This window comes from Antennarius striatus, chromosome 5 (genome assembly GCF_040054535.1).
Source record: "Antennarius striatus isolate MH-2024 chromosome 5, ASM4005453v1, whole genome shotgun sequence".
In the NCBI taxonomy this organism is placed as follows: Eukaryota; Metazoa; Chordata; class Actinopteri; order Lophiiformes; family Antennariidae; genus Antennarius; species Antennarius striatus.
The window spans coordinates 191,519-217,391 of NC_090780.1; the positions used below are offsets into that span (position 1 = coordinate 191,519).

The 25,873-nt window shown below is 43.2% G+C and overlaps 2 protein-coding genes across 4 annotated transcripts in view; both read right to left on the reverse strand.

Moving 5' to 3' along the window:
- The window catches only part of stab1 (stabilin 1), a 108,918-nt gene extending 83,476 nt beyond the window's left edge, over positions 1-25,442 (reverse strand). The window contains exons 1-21 of one of the 3 annotated variants that reach the window (XM_068314994.1): positions 24,881-25,442; positions 20,589-20,713; positions 20,374-20,489; positions 19,889-19,974; positions 19,738-19,807; positions 19,521-19,616; positions 18,509-18,622; positions 17,162-17,349; positions 16,933-17,069; positions 16,591-16,718; positions 16,218-16,294; positions 13,628-13,750; positions 9,724-9,855; positions 8,813-8,831; positions 8,639-8,724; positions 8,270-8,383; positions 8,139-8,192; positions 6,727-6,807; positions 6,482-6,640; positions 5,699-5,761; positions 261-353 (exon numbers count right to left, since the gene is read on the reverse strand). In XM_068314994.1, coding sequence (XP_068171095.1) covers positions 261-353; positions 5,699-5,761; positions 6,482-6,640; positions 6,727-6,807; positions 8,139-8,192; positions 8,270-8,383; positions 8,639-8,724; positions 8,813-8,831; positions 9,724-9,855; positions 13,628-13,750; positions 16,218-16,294; positions 16,591-16,718; positions 16,933-17,069; positions 17,162-17,349; positions 18,509-18,622; positions 19,521-19,616; positions 19,738-19,807; positions 19,889-19,974; positions 20,374-20,489; positions 20,589-20,713; positions 24,881-24,934 — 2,115 coding nt within the window. In that variant the 5' untranslated portion in view covers positions 24,935-25,442. Of the gene's footprint in view, positions 1-260; positions 354-5,698; positions 5,762-6,481; positions 6,641-6,726; positions 6,808-8,138; positions 8,193-8,269; positions 8,384-8,638; positions 8,725-8,759; positions 8,832-9,723; positions 9,856-13,627; positions 13,751-16,217; positions 16,295-16,590; positions 16,719-16,790; positions 16,905-16,932; positions 17,070-17,161; positions 17,350-18,508; positions 18,623-19,520; positions 19,617-19,737; positions 19,808-19,888; positions 19,975-20,373; positions 20,490-20,588; positions 20,714-24,880 lie in introns of those variants that run through there. The other 2 variants (XM_068314996.1, XM_068314997.1) reach the window with 2 other exon arrangements.
- On the reverse strand, positions 1,702-4,784 carry LOC137595131 (piggyBac transposable element-derived protein 4-like). The gene is made up of 2 exons (XM_068314998.1): positions 3,752-4,784; positions 1,702-3,454 (listed from the first exon to the last, which is right to left on the reverse strand). The coding sequence occupies exons 1-2, from the start codon at positions 4,125-4,127 to the stop codon at positions 1,836-1,838; spliced, it is 1,995 nt and encodes a 664-aa protein (XP_068171099.1). The 5' UTR covers positions 4,128-4,784; the 3' UTR covers positions 1,702-1,835.
- Positions 25,443-25,873: the final 431 nt, after the last annotated feature.

The following is a 25,873-nucleotide window of genomic DNA, read 5'->3' on the forward strand; positions in this document are numbered from 1 at the left end:
TAATCTTTTATGAATAATTTTAATGAAAATGTTTCTGTTTTATTTTTTGTGCTACATGTTTAAATGATTGGGGTCCAGCATTCACCCCTCTGTCTGGATCTGATGAGTTCACTCTGACATGTGCGTCACACTTCACAAAGTCGTACAGAAAATACCTTTTCTCTATTTTCATGTCAATACAGAAAAAGTAGAAAATGACCACCTGTTGAAATAAAAATGTCTGTTCCAGAGCACACAGCCAGCATCGTACAATTACTCACTTTTCTGGTGGTGTTGCAAAATTTGGCACAGCCTGAAGTGAATGTTTGTCTGTGAGGAAACGTGACATATTCACAGCCGGTCTGATGACTGTCCTGAAACCAGCAAACACACCTGTTGACTTTCTGTTCTCTGTGTAGTCCAACAATATTCCTCAGATAGAGAACAAAACTAAAATGTGCACACAAACATATAATTAACTGACTGCAAAATTACTGTAAATCAGTAAACAAATGGTCCAACGTGAAGCATCAACCGCAGTATAAGTCAACATAATAATTATAAAATCCTGTATAATTATATATATATATATATATATATATATATATATATATATATATATATATATATATATATATATTTACTGTATATACACTGTATTTTCCGCACCATAAGGCGCACCTGAAAGCCTAAAATTTTCTCATAATCCCGTAGTGCGCCTTATAATCTAGTGCATTTTATATATGGATTATTATTCATATTAATATTGGTTAAAAACATGATCGCTGGGAAAAAAGCCGGCAGTCTGGCCGCCAGTCATGCCGCACTCCGCCACCAGGGGGCCCCCTCACAAGGCACTCGGGCCCACGCCCCCAAACAACGGTAGTCAAGGAGCGTCACCGAAGTCCCGGCTCTGACTGAGCTGCTCTCAGACGGTAGAGCAGACTATAGGAGCACCGGTGATTACGTAGAAAAACATGAGGAACTTTCACAACTCTATGAATAAAGTCTGACTGACTGACTGATCTCAGTATTTTCTAACTATTTGGCGTCAGAAATAACCCACTTTAAACTGAATTGGTCTAAAAACCCCATTGTGCTGTCATCTGGACTCCAGTGACGGTCCATTCTATTAGTCTGGAAACACACGGAGAAACTGGACTAAAGGTGAATGAAAGACCCTCAAAGATGAACTTACAGCCTTTTCTGAAATTCCAAGAGCAGTCACTGCTGGACAAAGGTGTCAGGTGTGCTGCATTGATTTACAAATGTAGTTGATAGCTGTGGGGGGGGCGGAGGGGCGCATTCAGGCTTGTGTATTCTGTCTGCAGCGACGTGCGGTGAGATTCACGGCGGTGAGACACCAACGTTAACTCATTGACTGCCAGACACTTTCAGCGCGGACAGCTCCCCAGTGCCAGAGATTTTGAGCATTTTCACTGAATTTTGAAGGCCCACCAAATATTCATTTTTTAGGCTACATAAACATTCCACATATCACCCGAAACTTTAGACTGTCTTCTTTCATCAGAAAAAAAATTTTTGTTTCTAGCATCTATGTGTGTTTAGTTATTGCCCGTAGAACACAGGGTGGTTTCAGCAAAAACAGCTGATTTTGACCAGAAAACGGAGATAACGACGTTTTACTGCAGAGAAGCAAATTCAAGCAAAACTCCAACGTCAAACTTCTGAAAATACTTTTACTTATTGAAACAATGCAAACAACATTATAAAAAACATTTTTGATGAACAAATGATTTTATAACAATTTTGAAAATTAGACAAAACATAACAAAGTACATTCATCTCACTGTCAACTGTCAGAACCATTTACAGGTGAGTGTGTGTGGGTGTAATCAATTATATTTCTTTTGAGTGTGATAAACAGTGAAGCATTCTCCTGCATGCAGGGGAATACGACATGCCTTGCACCACATCCTGGTCTCACTCCTCCCACCCCTTCTAGCACACACCCGACATTTCCTTGAGGGATGTGCTTTCTTTGTGGTGGCCCTCAAACGTTCCAGCTTGTGCCTGGACATCAGGCCATCGAGTCTGCCTTCTGGGTCTCTGTTTCTGACTGACCTGGTTTGCAGCACGTCTTCGACCTCCATCTCCTCGCCTTCCTCATGTGACACGTACCCCTTTTCAGTCCAGGACCTGGCAATATCCTTCATGAAATCAAGGTGCGATTTCTTGATCCCTGGGTTCCTGGACCTGAACAACACATAGGCATTGTACACACAAATCTGGAACAAATAGGCGACAAACTTTTTTGTCCAGTTTTGAGTTTTCCTGATGAAGGGGTAGTACGCAATGTTCTGGTCTAGTTTGTCCACCCCATTCATGCAGGAATTGTACTGAACCACACACTCCGGTTTGAGCTGTGCCACTTTTTCCCGCTGACCCTTCTGCCACACCTCCACCCTCTGCATCCTGTCGTTGTGGCAGGTTGTTATCATCCGCACCAGGCGCTTGTCCTGCCAGGCCAAGACCAGTACCCGGCCGTTGTGTCGCACCACCTTCCCCTCCTCACCCAAGTCTGTCTTTGACGGCTCCCTGATGATCTGTGGTTCGCCACGGTTTTTCCTGAGGGTTCCACAAACATTAGTCTTTTTTTTACACAACTGCTCACACAGTTTTACAGAATTATAAAAATTGTCCATGAATATTGTGTACCCCTGCTCGGTCAGGCGGTCAAGGAGGGAGAACACAATGTCTGGGAGTGTGCTCGGCTGGCCAACATAAGGCAACATATTGTAACAATAGCCAGTCCGCGAGTCACACAAAATATAAGATTTTATGCCATATTTGACTGGCTTCTGAGGGTTGTAAACCCTGAAGTTCAGGCGTCCACGCCACTGCAACATCCCCTCATCAATGCAAATGTTTTCATGGGGCTGATACAGCTCTTTGAATTTGGAAATAATTGAATCAAGGACAGGACGCACTTTATAAAGTTTATCTCCAGCATCCTGTGAGGCATTGTCATTGAAGTGGAGAAACTTCCCAATTAGCTGGAACCTGTTGCGTGGCATGGTGTTGTTGAAGTATGGAATGGCTTCCATTGGATCCTCACTCCAGTACATGCTGACGCTGGGCTTCTTTATGTAGCCGGTGAGGAACGTAAGACCCAAGTACTTTTTGAGCTCTGGAACGTTCACCGGTTTCCACACCCTCTCTCTGGAGTGTGGCAGAGCTTCAGGATGTGCCAGTATAAACTGCCGTGCATACAGGTTGGTCTGAGACACAATGTGACCCAGCAGCTCGTCAGTCAGAAACAGCTCCATGAAGTCAACCGGCTGGTCTGAATCCAGGTCTGCAGCCGCATTCTGGGGACCAGGGGTTGCCACGAATGGGAACTTAGTGGGTTTCCAGCCATCATGACCCCAAACACCTGCATCCACCTCCAGTGATTGGCGTCTCCTCGCACCTCTCCCTCTAGCAGGTGCACGTCCTCTACTCGTGTTAGGGACTGTAAAATATAGAAATATACAATTTTACACTATATATATATATGCATGCTTGAAATAAGTAGGATATCATTTTACACAACATATATATATATTATATACACACATGCCTGAAATATGTACCATTCTACAAAACATACACACACACACACATATTATACATATATACACACACATGCCTGAAATAAGTACCATTCTACACAAAAGAGTAATACATTCATGGATGGGGAACAACTTATGGGAGACGGAGGGCCGACGCGTGTTTTTTACATCATGCAACAAAGTAGCAAAATAGTTACCTTTGCCCCTCAGATCCTCCGTGGGCTCCCAGGGGTCTGGGGAGGACTCCCTGCTGCTTTCCGACGGAATCCACTCAGATGACGAGTCCGGGTCCGGTTCAGAGTCGGAACCGTCACCGGACAGACGCAGCGGAGAACTCTCCGCAGCGGCGCTCCCACGTGGGACGCCGCCGAACTGCGGGGGGGCCCCGCTACAACCCGCCACGCTTTCCTCGCCTCCGATCCGGTCTTCAATCTCCTTGGGTGCATCTCTTGCCCCCCGATCCTTACCGCTGTCGCTCATTTCCACAGCAGCTACACTGCCAGACAAGCTCTGTGCCAGTGTGAGCTGCTTGAACCTGCCTCCTCCACATGCTTTCGCCTTGCGCTTCGCCATTTTGCTCTCCACTACTGCCCCAACACCGACGCTTCTTCGTCGTTTTATCTGGTGATCTAGGGTGTGAAACACTGCCCCCGACCGGAATAAATGGAATACAAGGCTGAAAATCACACAGAATGTGCGAAACGCTTTGATCTAACGTTCCCTATAAAAAACGCCTAAGACGAAATATGACGTCTTTGGCACTCAACGTTTGGATTCTATAAGACGAAATATGACGTCTTTGGCACTCTGTGAGTTAAAGTCAGGCCCCGTCCACACGATGACGGATTTTTTAAAAACGCAACTTTTCTGTTGCGTTTACGCCTTCCGTCCACACGACAACGTAGATATCCGGAATGAAAACGCAACTTTTTAAAAACGCTGGCCGAGGTGGATTTTTAAAAAAACGCTGGGTCTGCATTGTCGTGTGGACGGTGTATCCGTGACTTTTTAAAAACGCCAACGTCTTGCCTGCGACAAAAACCGTTGTGACGTCATATTTATGGGCCTGTGTGTTGTGACAACAAAACACGGAGGATTCCTATTGGATAAAATTTGACTCAATACTGCCACCACATGGTTTGGCATGCTTATAGCCGTATTCGAAAACGCACTGGTGCGTTTACGTGTGGTCGGAGATTTTTTTTAAAACGCTGTTGTGTGGACGCGTATCATTTTCGATGCGTTTTTAAAAAGTTCTGTTTTTTAAAAAAATCCATCATCATGTGGACGGGGCCTCAGTTCTAGGAGTGAAACAGCGTCACGTTTGACAGTAAATTATCAGCCTGACATTAAAAACCAGTTAAAAATTGTTTAGGACGCACAGCAGCAAATAGCTGCACCTCACCTAGGACTGGACTACCGATCGATCGAAACAATATTTAATTAATAAACGAAGACGAACGTCGGAGCTTAAATATCTGCTTCAAACTTCAGATCAGGAAATAATCCGCTCTGTTCGCTATGACTGCACTCGTAATGAATTTAACCAGTTTTTAATGTCAGGTTTTTTAATATGCGTGTTGACTTCTTTCTAAGATGGCAAAGTGATCAAGTGATCAGGTTTCCTTGATGAGGCTCAGAATGGCTTACTGACATAACAACAGGGGCCATTCAAAGGTAGTCAGGAAGTCATGAATGCAATCATGACTGTCTGAGCAGCGCGGCTCCATCTAGTGGACAGATTGCACAACTACAGCCGCTGCAGTTTATCAAATACATTTTATTTATTTTTTATTGTGTGCGCCTTATAATCCGGTGCGCGTTATGTATGAAATAAATTATAAAACAAACAAATTATCGGGGGTGCGCCTTATAGTCCAGTGCGCCTTATAGTGCGGGAAATACTGCATATCAGGTAACATTTTACTGCATAATGAATACAATACTCTTGTGCACTAAAATGTTACCTGGTATTCTAAATGCAGGACTTTTACTTTTAATATAGTATTTTCACAAGATAGTATTTTTACTTCAGTAAAGGATCTAAATACACAAAGTTTGTACAGACGTCTACAACACCGAACAACTGTTTAAAAGGACGATGGTTCAAAATAGAGGTGGAGTCGTGGAAACAATTGGTGTACCATTTCAATACTGCCGTCTGGACATTCAGTCTGGTGCAGGTAACTGCAGTGAACACAGGGACCCTGAAATCACACACAGACAGAACACAACCCTGAGCATTTACTGTTAGCATCATGACCATCGTTTAGTTTTCAGGCCAATGATTTTTTTTAAGTAAGACACAAACACTTACAGTACATACACACATACATACATACCTACAAACATAAACAGACAGACACTGATCCACCCTAAACAATACAAACACCTGTCCCCTTCTGTTACCTAACGCAGCAGGTGGTCCCACAGACCTCTGGAGGTGTGCTGTGGTGTCTGCACCAACACGTTAGCCACAGATCCTTCACATCCTATAAGGTGTCAAGTGCACCCTACATAGAACAGACGTGTTTCCCCACCATATCCCACAGAATTGGCCAAGTAATAAAGCAAAGCCAACACCTGAAAGTCTCCATCCTCAAACCATTATCTCAAAGCATTATTCCAATGGAAGATGTCACTGCCATCAGGTAATACTATTTCCATGAGAGGGTGTACATGATCTATAAAAATGTCAAGCAAGAATATTCTTGTAATCCACATGAGCGCTACTTTCACAAAAGGTTTCCCAGCAGAAGATGGCCAGTAGCCAGCCAATAGCCAGTAGCCAACAGCCAATAGCCAATAGCCAATAGCCAACAGCCAATAGCCAACAGCCAATAGCCAGCCAGAGCTCGTCACTGCAAACTGTGGCCTCAAAGCATGGATGGTGTTTTCTCTTCCAACTCAGGGTGCTCACTGCTCACCATGGTGATCTTGCTCTCAATAATATCACAACGGTGAGGCAGAATGGGAAGTATGGATGGTGGGTATAGAAGACCATCAATCATATGGATGATCCCATTGGACGCTGTCACGCTTATGCTCACCAGGTGGATGCCCTTCTCCCCCAATAGGATTTTACCCTGGAACAGAGAAGGCAGACGTCTGGTGTTGGTCTAAAACCGCTGTTAGACAGCAGGAGATGCTGTGAAGGACACACTAGACGTACGCTGTCAGACACGGTGATGGTGATAATCTGATTGGCCATCGTCTGAATCTGAGGAAGGGCAGCCAGCTGGTCTACAGTCAGCTGCACACAGAAAAACACTTCAACACGTTAACAATTAAAACATTTGTTTTGTGGGGGTTTTTTATTTTACTGATCCCTGAAGGGAAATTAGTGACACAGTCTAGTTAGCTGAATGACATGCATATATATATATATATATATATATATATATATATATATATATATATATATATATATATATATATATATATATATATATATATATATATATATATATATATAGGGGGGGGGGTGGAGCGGCGGGCAGCTCCTGCTTGGTGCCCCCGAATGAGAAACTTGTATGGGGGACAGTGCCTTGCTCAAAGGTGCCTCGGCAGTGCTCTGGTGGTGAGGTCACACCTCCCTGTTTGTGATAAAGTCCCATCAGGGATTTTTTGACATTCTTTCTGCTGAACCAGCATTGGAGGTAAAGAAATCCAGTTTGCCCTGAGGGGGGTATTAAAGAAAAGTCTCTGCATTTCTTTAATTATCTCTGACCCTGTTGAGATGTGGATGGACCTTCTCGTGTTCCACTATGTGTGAGTGGACCTTCTCGTGTTCCACTATGTGTGAGTGGACCTTCTCGTGTTCCACTATGTGTGGATGGACCTTCTCGTGTTCCACTATGTGTGAGTGGACCTTCTCGTGTTCCACTATGTGTGAGTGGACCTTCTCGTGTTCCACTATGTGTGGATGGACCTTCTCGTGTTCCACTATGTGTGAGTGGACCTTCTCGTGTTCCACTATGTGTGAGTGGACCTTCTCGTGTTCCACTATGTGTGGATGGACCTTCTCGTGTTCCACTATGTGTGAGTGGACCTTCTCGTGTTCCACTATGTGTGAGTGGATGGACCTTCTCGTGTTCCACTATGTGTGGATGGACCTTCTCGTGTTCCACTATGTGTGGATGGACCTTCTCGTGTTCCACTATGTGTGAGTGGACCTTCTCGTGTTCCACTATGTGTGAGTGGATGGACCTTCTCGTGTTCCACTATGTGTGGATGGACCTTCTCGTGTTCCACTATGTGTGGATGGACCTTCTCGTGTTCCACTATGTGTGGATGGACCTTCTCGTGTTCCACTATGTGTGGATGGACCTTCTCGTGTTCCACTATGTGTGGATGGACCTTCTCGTGTTCCACTGTGTGTGGATGGACAAGGGGTAAAAAAAATGTGTCTCACATGATGGGTTAACAATTTCTTTTTTAAAAAGAGGATAGAATGTTATTTCAGGGCTCTTTACAGGGAAAGATCTGCTCCAACAGAACCGACTCGTCCCAAATTAACAAGGAAAAACTTCTATTTAAAGAAACATGAGACTGATCAAAAAGAAAGAGTGTTGGGGGTCTTACCACAGCGTGAGAGAAAACATGGTGTCTGAGGAGTTCCTGCAGTTTATGTTTGGCCTTTAGAGAAGAGAAGAACATTCAAACATCACGACTCTGAAAACCGGGCCAACCAGCTCTGGTGTTGATTTCCTTACATCGTTCAGCATATACAGGATGCTGCCATCCCTGGCTCGGTCCACAGCTTCATTGGTGGGGACAAACACAGTCAGAGGTCCTGGACCCCGTAAAGGAGGGGGGGCGCCACAGTTCTACAGCATTAAACATCACATTGATTAGAGATACATGACTGCAGACATTCTGGAGACACACACAGAATTCCACTTCAGATCAGAGTCTGATGTGAGGCAGCTTTTATGAGGATGTCAAAACGATTGCTCATGGAGTAGAAAGAAACATCTTGAACCTGTGCTAATAAAGAAACATTGAAAGACATTTTTCTTCTACATTTACCAAATTGCATCAAACATAAAATTTTGAGTCTTCACACAGACGGACAGACGTACATATGGATGGATGGATGGATGGATGGATGGATGGATGGATGGATGGATGATGGATGGATGGATGATGGATGCTCCAAAAAATATTTCTAGAGGTCAGAAAGGACCAGAAAGAAATACTCACATCAACCAAAGACAAGAATCGATTATATTTTTCATCTTTGGCCAGAATCTCACCAATCGTCTTATCGGCAAACTGGACAAAAACAAAGGAAAGCAGGATGAGATGGTATTATTATGATTATTATTATTATTATTATTATTATTATGAATATTATTATTATTATTATTATTATCATCATCATCAGAATTATGAAAACCAAAAACACGATCTCCTAAATGTGACCTCATAGTGTTGTTGCCTAAACCTAACCGCCTACTTTTGTTACCTCCACTTACTCAAAAACAATTTCTCCATAAAACAATTCAATCATTTCTGTAATCTAAACAAGTTGGAACACAGCCTTTATTTTCTGAAGCAACAGACTTCATCCAAGAGGCTTCTTCAGTTCTTCCAAACATTAGTAAGGGCAGATATTTAAACTGTTGTGGCATTGATAATACAATTACAGTTGGTAAGATCACACCTTAAGTTAATCGGCTTTAATGTGGATCTCAAATCAGCCAATAGCTGACAAAAGGACAAAACTACACCCACCATAAAGTGGTGAAGGAAGGACCGGTGCAATTCATTGCTATTCCATGTGTGACTAGAGTATCACAGAAAGTCTGAAGGCTTAAAGAGAAACCAAACAACCAGAAACAGCTGGAACACTCAGGGAGACAGCTCTAAGTCCACCTCCAGCTACAAGACACAGGACACACACCTAAACACTAAGTCGTGCATATGTGAAGAGAAAATGGACGGTTTGAGAGTAGAGCAGGAGAAGTGATCAATTTCAAACTGGAATATCAATCAATCAATCAATCAATCAATCAATCAATCAATCAATCAATCAATCAATCAATCAATCAATCATAATGCTCTTAACAGAGGTAGGGTTCTGTTCCACCACTTCTCACCAATATACAATGCAGAGTGTTTTCAGGCAGAATCATGTGTTTGATGAAGTAACCTCCGAACTCACCTGTTCATCATGGGAGCTTCTATCAGAAAGTGTGATTGGTCGGTCGATAATGTGGATGATTCCATTGGCTGCTGGCTGGTCTTCCTGGATGACTTGGTAGATTCTTGTGGGATTGTCTGTCAGGATGAACCTCTATACCAAACCGACGGAGACATCAATCATTTAATGTATGTCAACCTGAGGAATTTTCCACTCATGCAGTTTGTTGCTTTTGCTGAATTAGCTGTTGCCTTTGAAACTGCTAACAGCTCATGTCATTCTTCTGCATGGGATCCCTTTGGATCCTGTCTCTGACTGTCGATGTTAGGGTTCACCAGTATTATTCTCCATGTCTGCATTCTGAGTTCAGTGATCACCAACTGCCTAACAGTGAGCTCTGGTGCGTTTCTTAGGTGTACCACAAATAAAAACTGCCTCTGGTCTTTGAGTAAGTGTAACTCTGAGGAGAATTATGTGAGTTTAACTTTACAACCAAAGTTAGTATTACAAAATAAATTCAACTTTCTTTACACTGGGGTGATAACACAACTTGGAAAAGGACTCCTGTAAACATTGTCATTCACTGGTGTTATTTAGATCAGCGGTCCCCAAACTTTATTGCTCCATGCCCGGTTTAATGTCAGACAATATTTTCACTGACCGTCCCTTAAGGTGTGGTGGATAAATACAACATAATAAAATGATCTGACAGCATTAAAACTGGTATTTCACAGATTTTTTTTCTTCCGTCTCCTCATTGGCTCTTTTACCATGAACTAAGAAACTTTCCAAGTCAAGTTAAGTCAAGTTTTATTTATATAGCGCTTAATCATGACAGCAGACATTTCAAAGCGCTTTAACAGACAGAGAAACCCAACTGAACCCTCCAGAGCAAGCATAAGCGACAGTGGCGGGGAAAAACTCCCTCCATGAGGAAGAAACTCCGGGCAGGACCCAGACTCTTTTGGGCGGCCATCCGCCTCGACCGGTTGGGTGGAAATGTAGACGTTAAACGTTCCAAAGAGGTTTGTTTTTTCGTTTTTTTAGCTTGGGAGGTTTAATTTGGTGGTAATGTATTCTGTGTTCTTTCGGTCATGACCCATCACTCATGGCCATAGGTGAGGGTAGGAACGAAGATTGAACGGTAGATGGAGAGCTTTGCCTCTTGGCTTAGCTCCCTCTTTGTGACAACAGTGCGGTAAAGCGACTGCAATACCGAAAGAACGAGATCGCGGATACAAGCGGCTGAAATGGGCTTTCTCAGGTGGATAGCTGGTGTCTCCCTTAGAGATAAGGTAGAAACACTGCTGTTCGAGAGGGGCTCAGAGTAGAGTCTGTCACGGTTCGGCGTGGCAGTGCTGCTGTGTGGCAGGGAGAGGCCAAGCTGGTGGGTGGAGCCACGGCTCCACACCTGAGACTCATCCACACGCCATGGTGATCATCTCAGCTGAACTTGCTTTGGTGCTAATGACAATAAGGCTTTTTAAGCCTGGCTCAATGAGAGCTCAGAGCTGGTTCGTTTGCTCATGTTTGGTTCCTGGTAGTCTGTCCTGATTATTAGTTTCTTGTCGGTCTTGAGAATTTTTACGTTTTGTTAATAAATCATGGAGGGAAGATTTGCTTTTGGTGTCCTGCACTTGGGTCCATATTCCGCATCACGTGACAGAACGAACCAGCCAACTCTGGAGCCAGCGGACACCAACCTCCTTGCTGCCCTGACCAGCAGCAATTCCTGGAACCCAGAACAGGCTGAGTGGAGACGGCGGGGGAGAGACACCTGGGCATGGCTGGCAGCTTACGCTGGAATTCCAGCTCCACCTTTTTTGTCAGACCTCGAGCCTGTTCCAGTGCCGGTTCCGGTACCCCCGCACGGACGCCAGTCTGCTCCTGTTCCTGAACCCCGCCACGAGTCTGCTCCTGTTCCTGCTCCCCGCCACGAGTCTGCTCCTGTTCCTGCTCCCCGTCTCGAGTCTGCTCCTGTTCCTGCTCCCCGCCTCGAGTCTGATCCTGTTCCTGCTCCCCGCCTCGAGTCTGATTCTGTTCCTGCTCCCCGCCTCGAGTCTGATCCTGTTCCTGCTCCCCGCCTCGAGTCTGATCCTGTTCCTGCTCCCCGCCTCGAGTCTGATCCTGTTCCTGCTCCCCGCCTCGAGTCTGATCCTGTTCCTGCTCCCCGCCTCGAGTCTGATCCTGTTCCTGCTCCCCGCCTCGAGTCTGATCCTGTTCCTGCTCCCCGCCTCGAGTCTGATCCTGTTCCTGCTCCCCGCCTCGAGTCTGATCCTGTTCCTGCTCCCCGCCTCGAGTCTGATCCTGTTCCTGCTCCCCGCCTCGAGTCTGATCCTGTTCCTGCTCCCCGCCTCGAGTCTGATCCTGTTCCTGCTCCCCGCCTCGAGTCTGATCCTGTTCCTGCTCCCCGCCTCGAGTCTGATCCTGTTCCTGCTCCCCGCCTCGAGTCTGATCCTGTTCCTGCTCCCCGCCTCGAGTCTGATCCTGTTCCTGCTCCCCGCCTCGAGTCTGATCCTGTTCCTGCTCCCCGCCTCGAGTCTGATCCTGTTCCTGCTCCCCGCCTCGAGTCTGATCCTGTTCCTGCTCCCCGCCTCGAGTCTGATCCTGTTCCTGCTCCCCGCCTCGAGTCTGATCCTGTTCCTGCTCCCCGCCTCGAGTCTGATCCTGTTCCTGCTCCCCGCCTCGAGTCTGATCCTGTTCCTGCTCCCCGCCTCGAGTCTGATCCTGTTCCTGCTCCCCGCCTCGAGTCTGATCCTGTTCCTGACCCTCCCTGGGACAGTTTATGGGACGTCGGGGGCCGTCCCTTGAGGGGGGGGTACTGTCACGGTTCGGCGTGGCAGTGCTGTGTGGCAGGGAGAGGCCAAGCTGGTGGGTGGAGCCACGGCTCCACACCTGAGACTCATCCACACGCCATGGTGATCATCTCAGCTGAACTTGCTTTGGTGCTAATGACAATAAGGCTTTTTAAGCCTGGCTCAATGAGAGCTCAGAGCTGGTTCGTTTGCTCATGTTTGGTTCCTGGTAGTCTGTCCTGATTATTAGTTTCTTGTCGGTCTGGAGAATTTTTACGTTTTGTTAATAAATCATGGAGGGAAGATTTGCTTTTGGTGTCCTGCACTTGGGTCCATATTCCGCATCACGTGACAGAGTCGTTGCTTCTTCGCGTGGAAAGGAGTCAATTGAGGTGGTTTGGGCATCTGGTGCGGATGCCTCCGGGATGCCTCCCTAGGGAGGTGTTTCTGGCATCTCCAGCTGGGAGGAGACCTCTGGGCAGACCCAGGACCAGGTGGAGGGATTATATCTCAACACTGGCCTGGGAACGCCTTGGGATCCCCCAGTCAGAGCTGGTGGATGTGGGGGGAAAGGGAAGTTTGGGGCTCCCTGTTGAAGCCGCTGCCCCCGCGACCCGACTACGGATAAGCGGTGGAAGATGGATGGATGGATGGATGTATTCTGTGTTAGCGGCTGGAGCGGCTCCTTTAAGAAGGTAGTCATGTGACCGAGGCAAGCATCTTACATCAGGAGTGATGTCATTGACAGATGTGGAGAGAATCCACTCATTTAAAACTAAACATTGTTCAGAATCAGATCAGAAATTACAAGGAAATAATGTAAGTTATGTATTCTTTAAGCACGGCCTTATACCAATTGGCCAACGGACCGGTACTGGTCCAACCCCGGGGCGAGGGGGGGGGGGGGACCACTGATTTACATAATGTACACATACAATCAATTATTTTTATCAATACAAAACACGGAACATGTTGCATACAGTAAATTGATGTGTGAAAAGGTCACTCCAGATGGCAGACAGGCTATTGTCCAGATACCCTTAAGACAACAACAGCAGGGCCTGTCACCATTGCTTCTTCTGTTGGCCCTGAATGTCAATGTGTTCATGTTTTGGTTGTGAAATGCTAACCTTGTTGTCTTTGCTCCTCAGCTGGGCTCCTCCATACAGGGTGACGTCTTGTCCCTCCAGATTCTTGTAGAGGTGCTGACCCAAGATCAGATGATTTTTACACACCAGCTCTTCATTAACACCCTAAGGAGACACAAAAGGAATAACAACAACCTTTATTCATTCAGACAAAGGGAAATTCTCTTTACACGCTTTTATCACATGGACAACTTCTTCACACAGTTGCAAACCAACAGGGCCTTTGCCTGCAATGGAGAGGATTTGTAAAGAAAAGTGGAATGCAGCCACTTAGCAGCAATTTGAAAATACATCAGATCTAAACGGGGGTGGGGGGGGGGTATCTATTATATATTTCCTGATAATGAATAGGTGATGTACTATTAACAAAATGATGCAGCGGCATCCCGCTGGATACTACTCAGGATAATCTCCTTTGTGACTGTTGGGGCGGTCTGCTGACTGTTTTGAAAATGCATCATCTGTGACACATACGAATGGTAGGAAGTCTGTTTTTATGGTCAGAATAGACTACATTCGTGACTACAATAGACTACATTAGTAACTACAATAGACTACATTAGTAACTACAATAGAGTACATTAGTAACTACGATAGACTACAATAGACTACATTAGTGACTACAATAGACTACATTAGTAACTACAATAGACTACATTAGTAACTACGATAGACTACAATAGACTACATTAGTGACTACAATAGACTACATTAGTGACTACAATTGACTACATTAGTGACTAGAATAGACTACTTTAGTAACTACGATAGACTACAATAGTAACTACAATAGACTACAATTGACTACATTAGTAACTACAATAGACAACAATCGACTGCATTAGTAACTACAATAGACTACATTAGTAACTGCAATAGACTACAATGGACTACATTAGTAACTAGAATAGACTACATTAGTAACTACAATAGACTAGATTAGTAACTACAATAGACTACATAAGTGACTACAATAGACTACATTAATAACTACGATAGACTACAATAGACTACATTAGTGACTACAATAGACTACATTAGTGACTACAATAGACTACATTAGTAACTACAATAGACTACATTAGTGACTACAATAGACTACATTAGTAACTACGATACACTACAATAGACTACATTAGTGACTACAATAGACTACATTAGTAACTACAATAGACTACATTAGTAACTACAATAGACTAAATTAGTAACTACATTAGACTACAATAGACTACATTAGTAACTACAATAGACTACAATAGACTACATTAGTAACTACAATAGACTACAATAGACTACATTAGTAACTACAATAGACTACATTAGTAACTACAATAGACTACATTAGTAACTACAATAGACTACATTAGTAACTACGATAAACTACAATAGACTACATTAGTAACTACAATAGACTACATTAGTGACTACAATAGACTACATAAGTAACTATGATAGACTACAATAGACTACATTAGTAAATACAATAGACTGCATTAGTAACTACAATAGACTACATTAGTGACTACAATCGACTACGTTAGTAACTAAAATAGACTAAATTAGTGACTAGAATAGACTACAATAGACTACATTAGTAACTACAATAGACTACATTAGTAACTACAATAGACTACAATAGACTACATTAGTAACTACAATAGACTACAATACACTACATTAATAACTACAATACACTACATTAGTAACTACAATAGACTACATTAGTGACTACAATAGACTACATTAGTAACTACAATTTTCTACATTAGTAACTACAATAGACTACATTAGTGACTACAATAGACTACAATACACTACATTAGTAACTACAATAGACTACATTAGTAACTACAATAGACTACAATAGACTACATTGAAACCCTTTGCATGTTGGACACATCCTGAATTAACTTCGCTTCCCTCCTCCACTTCAGTTTGAAGGGCTAGGCTTAATGAATCAGTTGTTTCTACTGTGGTCTTTAACATTACACACAGTGAACTTCTTCAGGAAAAGTTGGTGCGTTAAAGTGTGTGTTTGCACACTAAGGGAGTGACAGCGGCACAGAAAGTGGAAGGTGGACCACTACAAAACATGTGGCACGGCCTGAAGGGAGGAGATGCAGATTAGAGACAATAATAAATCCATTTAGAGGATTAGGATGGTGCAATGGCGAATGTAGGGGGGGCAACCCAACCCAACCCAATCCAACCCAATCCAACCCAACCCAACCCAACCCAATCCAACCCAATCCAAACCAACCCAATCCAACCCAATCCAATCCAAACCAACCCAATCCAATCCAATCCAAACCAACCCAACCCACTCCAACCCAACCCAACCCAATCCAATCCAAATCAACCCAATCCAACCCAATCCAAACCAACCCAATCCAACCCAATCCAATCCAATCCAAACCAACCCAACCCACTCCAACCCAATCCAACCCAATCCAATCCAATCCAATCCAAACCAACCCAATCCAATCCAAACCAACCCACTCCAACCCAATCCAATCCACTTTATTTATGGAGCACAATTTAAGAACACATGTTCCTGAGTTGACAGACGTACTGTCAGTGGAGACTTCAGCAGAGGGACAAACGCTGTGAACGGTCCACCATGACTCAGAGGGAGAACACAGCCTCTCTCTGGAACACACACAGAAGGTCAAAGGTCAAACACACTCACACACACACACACACACACACACACACACTGGGAAAGATGTGGTAACCGTAGAAACTGGAGCAATAAATGTTTAACTTTCAGATATTTAAATATCTTGAAAAGATAATTGGAAAAAATATATTACAGACGGACGGACGGACGGACGGACAGACAGACAGACAGAGGGACAGACAGAGGGACAGACAGACAGACAGACAGACAGACAGTCAGGCAGACAGGCAGACAGGCAGACAGACAGACAGACAGGTTACTGTACCAAACAGGGCCACAGCTCCTGTTAGGTTTCCCTTCTGGCTTCCTGTCCTGTCCAACTCCATCAGCTGCTCCATCAGGTTACCATAACAACGGTATCCGTCACCAACTTGACCCGCATCACAGGTACACCTGAGAGAGAGGGAGGTGCTGCTGGTTGACACTGGTCCACACACATTGTCCTGACGCGACACAGGGTTCTACCTTTGGTTCTGATCCAGGTTCTACTTAGAGGTGTTTAGACTGACACAAACGGAGAGGCAAACACAGGAAGTGGTTTACTTCTGGTTCCTGTTCCTGAGGTTCGGGCCTCTGTTGTTGAGACCGAGTGCGCGTGATGTCTGACCTGGGTTGTCCGTCCAGTCCGGTCCGACAGAAAGCTGTGGGGTGACAGGTGTCTGCTGCGCAGGTAGACACCAACCGACAGCCCAGCTGGGGGTCGCCCCCGATGGGGGACATGCTGAACATACACTCACAGCTGGACTGAGAGACAAAGGGTTCGTGAGGGAAATCTGGACTACCACTTCATTATGGTTCTTGTATTCTACTAAACGTAGTTCTACAGGTGTCCTCACCTTGTTGGGCCCTTTAAAGACACAGATGGTTGAGTTTGCAGGACAGCCTCCATTGTTCACAGAGCAAGGGTTTCTGGGAACACAGATCTTTCCATCTCCCTCATAGTCTGGCTGACAGACACAGGTGACCTTGGACCCCTTTGAGGAGCACTGGGCATTTACATCACAGTCCCTTGATGAGCAAACACCTGGATGATAATATAAATATTTAACTCAGTCAAAAATGCAACCAGACATTCAGAAAACGATCGTGTGTACATTGAAATAAAAATGAAAACCACAGATAGCCTGGGACCAGTAGTAGTGGGTAAAAACACAGGGGGTCTTGTTTGATTCCAATGAGGCTCTGATTGGGTCTGGGTTCATGTCTGGCTCTTGTTCTCGTGTGCTGGGGCAGCACTTTACTGGGAAAAGTGGAGCTTGTAATTGATCGTGATTTTTTTTACATGACTTCTTTCCCAAACTAGTGTTGAGCCACATGGTGACAGGTGGACAGAGTAACGTCAGAGCTGTGTGTACGGGGGTTCGGGTTCCCTGACAAAGGTAGCAGCATTTGTTCGTAATACATCTGAAATACATACACATCAATACATTTCAAATACATATACATCAATACATCTCAAATACATATACATAAATATCCAAAAGCTGTTGAGTCGATCCACTGGACGTTAAGAAAGTTCTTAACGACGATTTGTCTCTCATCCAAGAGACTTCTTCAACTGAACAGTCAAAAACTGTTTCTGGGCAGAAACCTAACCCAGCCAACATTGGTTCCTACTGATACCAAATATCCCGGGAGACTCAAAATATCATTTATCTCCTACCTAAATCAAATCCACTAAAGTGAAAAATAATCCAGTCACACCATCCAGTTATTAGACACACCCGTTGAGTTTCTTACAAAGCCTGAATGAAATGTCACTGGACTCTGTTGTGGTTTAAATGTATGCACGACCATAATTACTGCACCACATCAGTAAAGTGGTTTATTTATTATTTGTAGGGTTATTTAGATAATTTTTAATCTGTCATAAAAATTTGATTTTGTGTCTGCACCAAAGTACTTGGTTAGATATGTGTATGACCCAAACAACTGAACCACCTGTTCACCAACAGACTGGTGAGTCCGCTCCAAACTGGTGATTCTGGTCCAAACTGGTGATTCTGGTCCAAACTGGTGATTCTGGTCCAAACTGGTGATTCTGGTCCAAACTGGTGATTGTGAACATTCTGAACGTGACACCGTGTTTTATTCACGAGTCACACAATCCTTCTGTAAATGTCTTTGTGAAAACCACAGAAAACTAAGAGGGTTTTCAGATGAAGGTGAGATGAGTTGCTTACTTGCGCATTTTCCTTGAGACGTCTTCCTGTGTCCAGGCAAACACTCACAGTGGCTGTCGTCCCCCCCGCCCTTACAGTATGAGTAGGGGCTGCAGTTCCTGCACTTGGTGCTCACTGCCAACAGCACAGACACAACAGCAATTCACTAAGACCAACAAACAGCTGATACACGTAAAACTTCATAAAACATTTAAAGTGAACATGTGATCATTTCTGCTGCTGGAGGGTCACTGTGTTAATCTAATCTTCATGTTTTCCACTTTCACAATATAATGTTTCCCTTGCATAGCATCTGCTAGTGATTATGGTGCACACTGTGATGTGTGCATTATTATTGCACACAGACGTGCACCAGTCCGGGTGATTATCAGGGCATTTGCTCAAAATCTATCAAATCAAAGTGTTAATGAAGTGTTTTGAGTCAGTGAATGGAGATCTGTGTGTGTCTCTGAGAAGAATAGAGCCTGATTTAAACTGCTGGCTTAAAATAGGAGACACCGACTGGTTTATTTCATGTTGTCATCAAAACTTCAATAAATTAAAGATTCAGTCCAGCCTCTGGGTCTTTATTAAACACATTCTGCTGTGGTAAATCTGACTTGTTAAAATGATTTTTTTAATCACATCAGTATCAGTTGCCTTCTGGTCAGCTTCCTGTTACAGAGTGGACAAAGCGTCCTTCTGATTGGTGGAGATTACCAAGGTGATCTAAGCCTGAATAAAATATGTAAGAGACAAACTTTTGCGGTAAATTACTTTAAGTTTCTGTGATTGTTTTTCTGTTATTAAAACATTTCATCTTAGATTTAGAAATATGGAAACAATACATTCATACAAAAGACGCAGGTCCCGTAAAAGAGTTCAGCATCAATGAGACGGAAAGCAGAATAGAAAAGGAACGTATTTATTAAAGAAACAAATCCAACATCATCATGAAATTATGTGAATTAAATATCATATCACGTGACATCCCATGATATGATATTTCCTGAGGGGTGAACATTCCTCTTACCTTGGTCACATCGTGTTCCTGTGTACGGGGGCTGACACAAACACTGCCCATCCCCCTCTGGACCTTTATTACACACTCCGTGCTCACAGTCACACTCTGAACCAGGAAACACAACAGTCAGCAGACGCTAAAGCTGTGAAACAGACAGTTGTCTCCCTACAGTTCCACTGAAGGGGTCACACAGTTGACCCCATCACTGGAGGTAAACTACACTCACTTTTGTCACATTTCTCTCCAAAAGACTTGGGGTCCTTACATTCTTGACAGGCAAAGCCTGAGAAGCCGTCCTGAGCAGAGAAAAGGTTTTAAGGGTTTTATCTCCAGACTCCATCAAAGACACGTATGATGGGCACCGACAGAATACTAACGTCACAGATGCAGGACCCATTGCCAGAGCCTCCATCCACACAGGTTCCATGGAAATTACAGGTTTTCCCCGACCAACTGGGACAGGCTATCAGAATGGGAAGAAGCAGATGAAGTTTATTAGAAATAGAATAACACTAATCCCTCGTTTATTCACGCTTCAAAATGCACGGATTCACTACTTCATAGATTTTTAAGGTAGTCACGTGACACCGTATGCGCTTGCTATTGGCTGTCAGCATCGTGTGTGCGCTGCATTCCAATACTCACAGAACGCAACACACTTCTGTGTATCAGAGAAACGTTTCTTTAATACAAAAGTATAAAGAATCTATAAGGCTGCGTTCAGACTGCAGGCAGACCGGATTCCAATCACACTGTTCACACTGTGTGTGTGTGTGTGTGTGTGTGTGTGTGTGTGTGTGTGTGTGTGTGTGTGTGTGTGTGTGTGTGTGTGTGTGTGTGTGAGTGAGTGTGTGTGTCTTACGGAGGCACAGAGGTCCCCAGTGCTGGTTGCAGCATCGCGACTGCATGAACCTCCTGAAACAGGTGTGCTGACATCCCTCCAGCTCCGCCTCCCTGCCCCCAATCAGCACCAGGTAACTGTACACAGTGTTAGCGTCAGGTACTCACACAGTACTTGACTAGTACTGCTATACAAGTACTAAGACACAAAGGTATAGTACGTGTGAACCTACACACCTACAGTTGACCACGCCCACACTGCTGAACCCACGGGGACACCTGCTGGTGACACACGCAGCGGGAGAGGTGCAGGAGGTGTTGAAGTCCTCCCACTGTAAGATGTCACACCAACCAGGAACCGTCTGAGGGAGGAGGTTAGATCTGTGATTGGATTACCAGTCACTGTATCACAAATCATTGCACCAATCACTGCATCACCAATTACTGGATCACTGCATCACTAACAACTGCGTCATCAGTCACTGCATCACCAACAACTGCATCACCAATCACTGCATCGCCAATCACTGCATCACCAATCACTGCATCACCAGTCACTGCATCACCAATCACTGCATCACCAATTACCACATCACCAATCACTGCATCACCAATCACTGCATCACCAAGCACTGCATCACCAATTACTGCATCGCAAATCACTGCATTGCCAATTCCTGCTTCACTGCATCACCAACAACTGCATCACCAATCACTGAATCACCAATCACAGCATTACAAATCACTGTATCACCAATTACTGCATCACCAACAACTGCATCACCAATTACTGCAACACCAATCACTGCATCACCAATTACTGTATCACTGCATCACCAATCACTGAATCACCTATCACTGCATCACCAATCACCGCATCACCAACAACTGCATCATCAATTACTGCATCACTGCATCACCATCAACTTCATCAACAATCACTGCATCACCAATCACTGCACCACCAACAACTGGATCACCAATTACTGCATCACTGCATCACCAATCACTGCATGACCAATTACTGTATCACTGCATCACCAACAACTGCATCACCAATTACTGCATTACCAATTACTGAATCACATATCACTGCATCACTAATCACTGCATCACCAGCAAGTGCATCATCAATTACTGCATCACTGCATCCCCAACAACTGCATTACCAATCACTGCATCACCAATCACTGCCTGCAATCACTGTCTCTAATCCATCATGACTGTCCTCACCAATGTCTCTAATCCATCATGGCTGTCCTCACCATTGTCTCTAATCTGTCATGACTGTCCTCACCACTGTCTCTAATCCGTCATGGCTGTCCTCACCATTGTCTCTAATCCATCATGTCTGTCCTCACCACTGTCTCTAATCCGTCATGGCTGTCCTCACCACTGTCTCTAATCCGTCATGGCTGTCCTCACCACTGTCTCTAATCCACCATGACTGTCCTCACCACTGTCTCTAATCCATCATGGCTGTCCTCACCATTGTCTCTAATCTGTCATGACTGTCCTCACCACTGTCTCTAATCCGTCATGGCTGTCCTCACCACTGTCTCTAATCCGTCATGGCTGTCCTCACCACTGTCTCTAATCCGTCATGGCTGTCCTCACCACTGTCTCTAATCCGTCATGGCTGTCCTCACCACTGTCTCTAATCTGTAATGACTGTCCTCACCACTGTCTCTAATCCGTCATGGCTGTCCTCACCACTCTCTGAGGGTAAAGCAGAGGCTGGTGTAGATAGTGGTAGTGGTGAACTTCTCTCTGATGACAACTCTGCACTCTTTTTCCTCCACTCTAAAATTAAGCTACATGCTATATGCTACATGCTACATGCTACATGCAGCTGTACCATACGGTGTAAAGTAATCGGGCTCTGGCCGTTGTTCTTTGAGGTGTTTTATTCTTCTCCTCCTCAAGGATTAAATTACAAGGAGCAAAAGTTTACCTTAAACTAATCTGAATTAAAATGATCACGTGAATCACAAGAGACACTTAACGGTAGATATTGGAACTATTCGTATGTATTTTAATATATAATGTGATTTTATTCTTATCCATTGTAATGTAGCCGCAAGAGGACACAAGCCAGTGTCTTATTGTGGAGGAAAGTGTCAGGTGTGATGTGTGATAGAAGAGTTTCAGCTAAAATGAAGGGAAAGGTGTACAAAACTGTGGTGAGACCAGCGATGTTGTTTGGTCTAGAGACAGTGTCACTGAAGAAAAGACAGGAGACAGAGCTAGAGGTAGCAGAGATGAAGATGCTGAGGTTCTCTCTGGGAGTGACCAGGAAGGATAGGATCAGGAATGAGTACATCAGAGGGACAGCACATGTTAGAGGTTTTGGAGATAAAGTCAGAGAGGCCAGACTGAGATGGTTTGGACATGTCCAGAGGAGAGATAGTGAATATATTGGTAGAAGGATGCTGAGTTTTGAACTGCCAGGCAGGAGGCCTAGAGGAAGACCAAAGAGGAGGTTTATGGATGTAATGAGGGAAGACATGAAGGTAGTTGGTGTGAGAGAAGAGGATTCAAAGGACAGGGCTAGATGGAGGAAATTGATTCGCTGTGGCGACCCCTGAAGGGAAAAGCCGAAAGGAAAAGAAGAAGATTCTTATCCATTGTACAGTAACATTATGTAATGTGCTTTTAGGGGTTTTCTTGTTATTTAAAAATTCTAATATTTGTGGCAGACAGACTTTAAGTCGAGTGAAATGATGTAAACTTGATTTTTGTTTTTCTCTGTATTTTTTTTTTAATCAACATGTAAATGAGAATTATATCAAAGCAACCTGTACCTGTATTTTCTTTATTGTGTTGTTTTTGTGTGGTTATTGTTTCTGGTGACTCTTATGGAGTAGTACTGTAGTATTTATATTAGTAATGACCTCACACACTGATTATAGATTTCAATTTAATAAATACAAACTTACCAACAATTCAACTTATGAAAAACCGTTTATGTTGAAGACGACCTGCAGTTGTACATAAGCACGGCTGAAGGGAAACATTTACTGTGTTTTAAATATTGTCAACATTCTTCTCAGCTGTGCATCAAAATAATCTGAGGTGGAGATTCGAGCTGCTTCTATAGGCATTAAAGAAAAGAACACGCCACCAGTTTTACAAAAAAAAAGGTTCAATTAGTGTTTGGACTAGAGCCTGTTAAACCGTTAACTCTGTAATAACAGGCTGGGTAGGACGACGTCAAGTTTAAGAAATAAACCTGCTTGAACAATGAGTTCACGGCGATCATCAGATATAAGCTTTGGCAACAAATTCAAACAAGAAAATATTCCCTGAATAAAATAATTTAAATAGGTTCTATGTTTTAATACTACTCAGTGTAGTAGTATTAAAAACTATCACTCATTTCTCTATGATTACATTCTACATGACAACACCTCAGTCTGCAGTCATCCTGATCCATTGATCACCTTCACGCGTTGGAGAAAAGCCCTTAGTTATCAATCATGTTGGATTCGTCCTTTTCATCCACTGCTGAGGCGACGTTTTCCTTCTTCATATCAAAGATCTCAGGACGACACGTGTTATATACTCTGCTTTTTGTCAAGTCCACTTACGTGTGTTTACAATGTGAATACAGCTGGCATTATTTCACACAGAGGATGGTGCCCTTTAATTTGGTGACAATCTGACAAAGCCACTAGCAAATCAAATTCATTGTCAAATTCTAAATCATTTTAAGCAATTTTTCCTCAAATGATCAGAATGATGATATCAGATGATAAATCATTGATGATCATTTTTTGTTTTATAACAGGCTGGTATTGCTAAACTGACGTGGTGACTGTCAGCAAAAATATTTAATGTCATAAGTTCAAACTTGTTGAGGAAACTTCACCCAAAACAAACTTCAGGTTATAAAATTAACACTTTGATAGTCAAGGAAAATTTGTGTTTTATCATTTTTTTAACAGTGTGGAAAAGTTGGCGTCAGCTAATATTCATTCATATTGATTATGAACAATGAAAACATGACCTGCTGCAAACATGAAATATAATCATTATTACTGATAAAGTCAATACAAAGAAAATACAATCAGCAGTTTCAGCTCTACTGGTGGTTTGCTTTACAACTTATTCTCAAAATGTACGACAGATTGTGTTTTAAATCATTCGGTCGTGAGATAAAGTGGATTTGGCTGATCCACCCTAAATGACTCCAAGTGTTAATAATCAGACGTTAATAATAGTGTTAATAAGCAGACGTTAATAATAGTGTTAAAAAGCAGACGTTAATAATAGTGTTATTAATCAGACATTAATAATAGTGTTAATAATCAGACGTTAATAACAGTGCTAATAATCAGACATGAATAATAGTGTTAATAATCAGACGTTGATAATAGTGCTAATAATCAGACATGAATAATAGTGTTAATAATCAGACGTTAATAATAGTGTTAATAATCAGACGTTAATAATAGTGTTATTAATCAGACGTTACTAAGAGTGTTAATAATCAGACGTTAATAACAGTGTTAATAATCAGACGTTACCTGTTTTTGGAGTGAAGTTTGAAGGCCCAGCAGCAGCAGCAGCAGCAGCAACATGGTTTAAGGTCCAGGAGGAATAAATCCAATAACTAACGGTCCTCGTCAGCAGGTTAAAAAATAAATAAAAAAATACAGGAAAAAAATAGATTTAAACAGGGTTGGATTTTTACCTCAGTTTCTTTCTTCATCTAGTCTGATGTAAATATGCAATTATTTCCAGCAAAAACAGGAAGGAACACTGATAACAACATCCTGTGTACACGAACAGCTGAACAATTAAAATAGTTCAGGAACGATCCTGAAGACTCCAACGTCAATAGTTTAAGGAAAACTGAAAGCAGCCCGTTGGTAGTGGATGAAAAATGCTGAAATATAAATCTCAGGGCGGATCCAGGCAGGTTTGGAGTTTTCTTGTCTTATTCAGCCTGAAATCAGCGATCCCTGTAGGAACCAAGATATAAACTAAAGACTTCTCAGCTCAGGGTCCTGGAAGAGATCAGAGGCTGGAGCCTCACGGCTTTCCTCTTTCTTCTAGGAAGAGAAAAAAACAAAAAGAGACACAAACCAGGAACCTGCTGGTGTCGGTGACCCCGTCCTGCAGATCCAGTCACCTTCAGGAACGATCCTGGAACGACAGCAGTGGAGACAGGAACAGGAACACGGAACAACGGGTGAAAACTAAAGAGGTTCTGTTCGATAGGACGGCTCAGAATAAATCTAGGAAAACAAAACAGAAAAATGTCTCATAACGAAACAGAAATACACGTTTAGGGGGGGCCATCACCTGCTGTAATCTAACTACTACAATGCTATAACAACCATATATAACTACTATAACTACTATATATAACTACTATATATAACTACTATAATTACTATAACTACTACATAAAACTACTATAAGTACTATATATAACTACTATAAGTACTATATGTAACTACTTTAACTACTATATATAACTACTATAAGTACCATATATAACTACTATAACTACT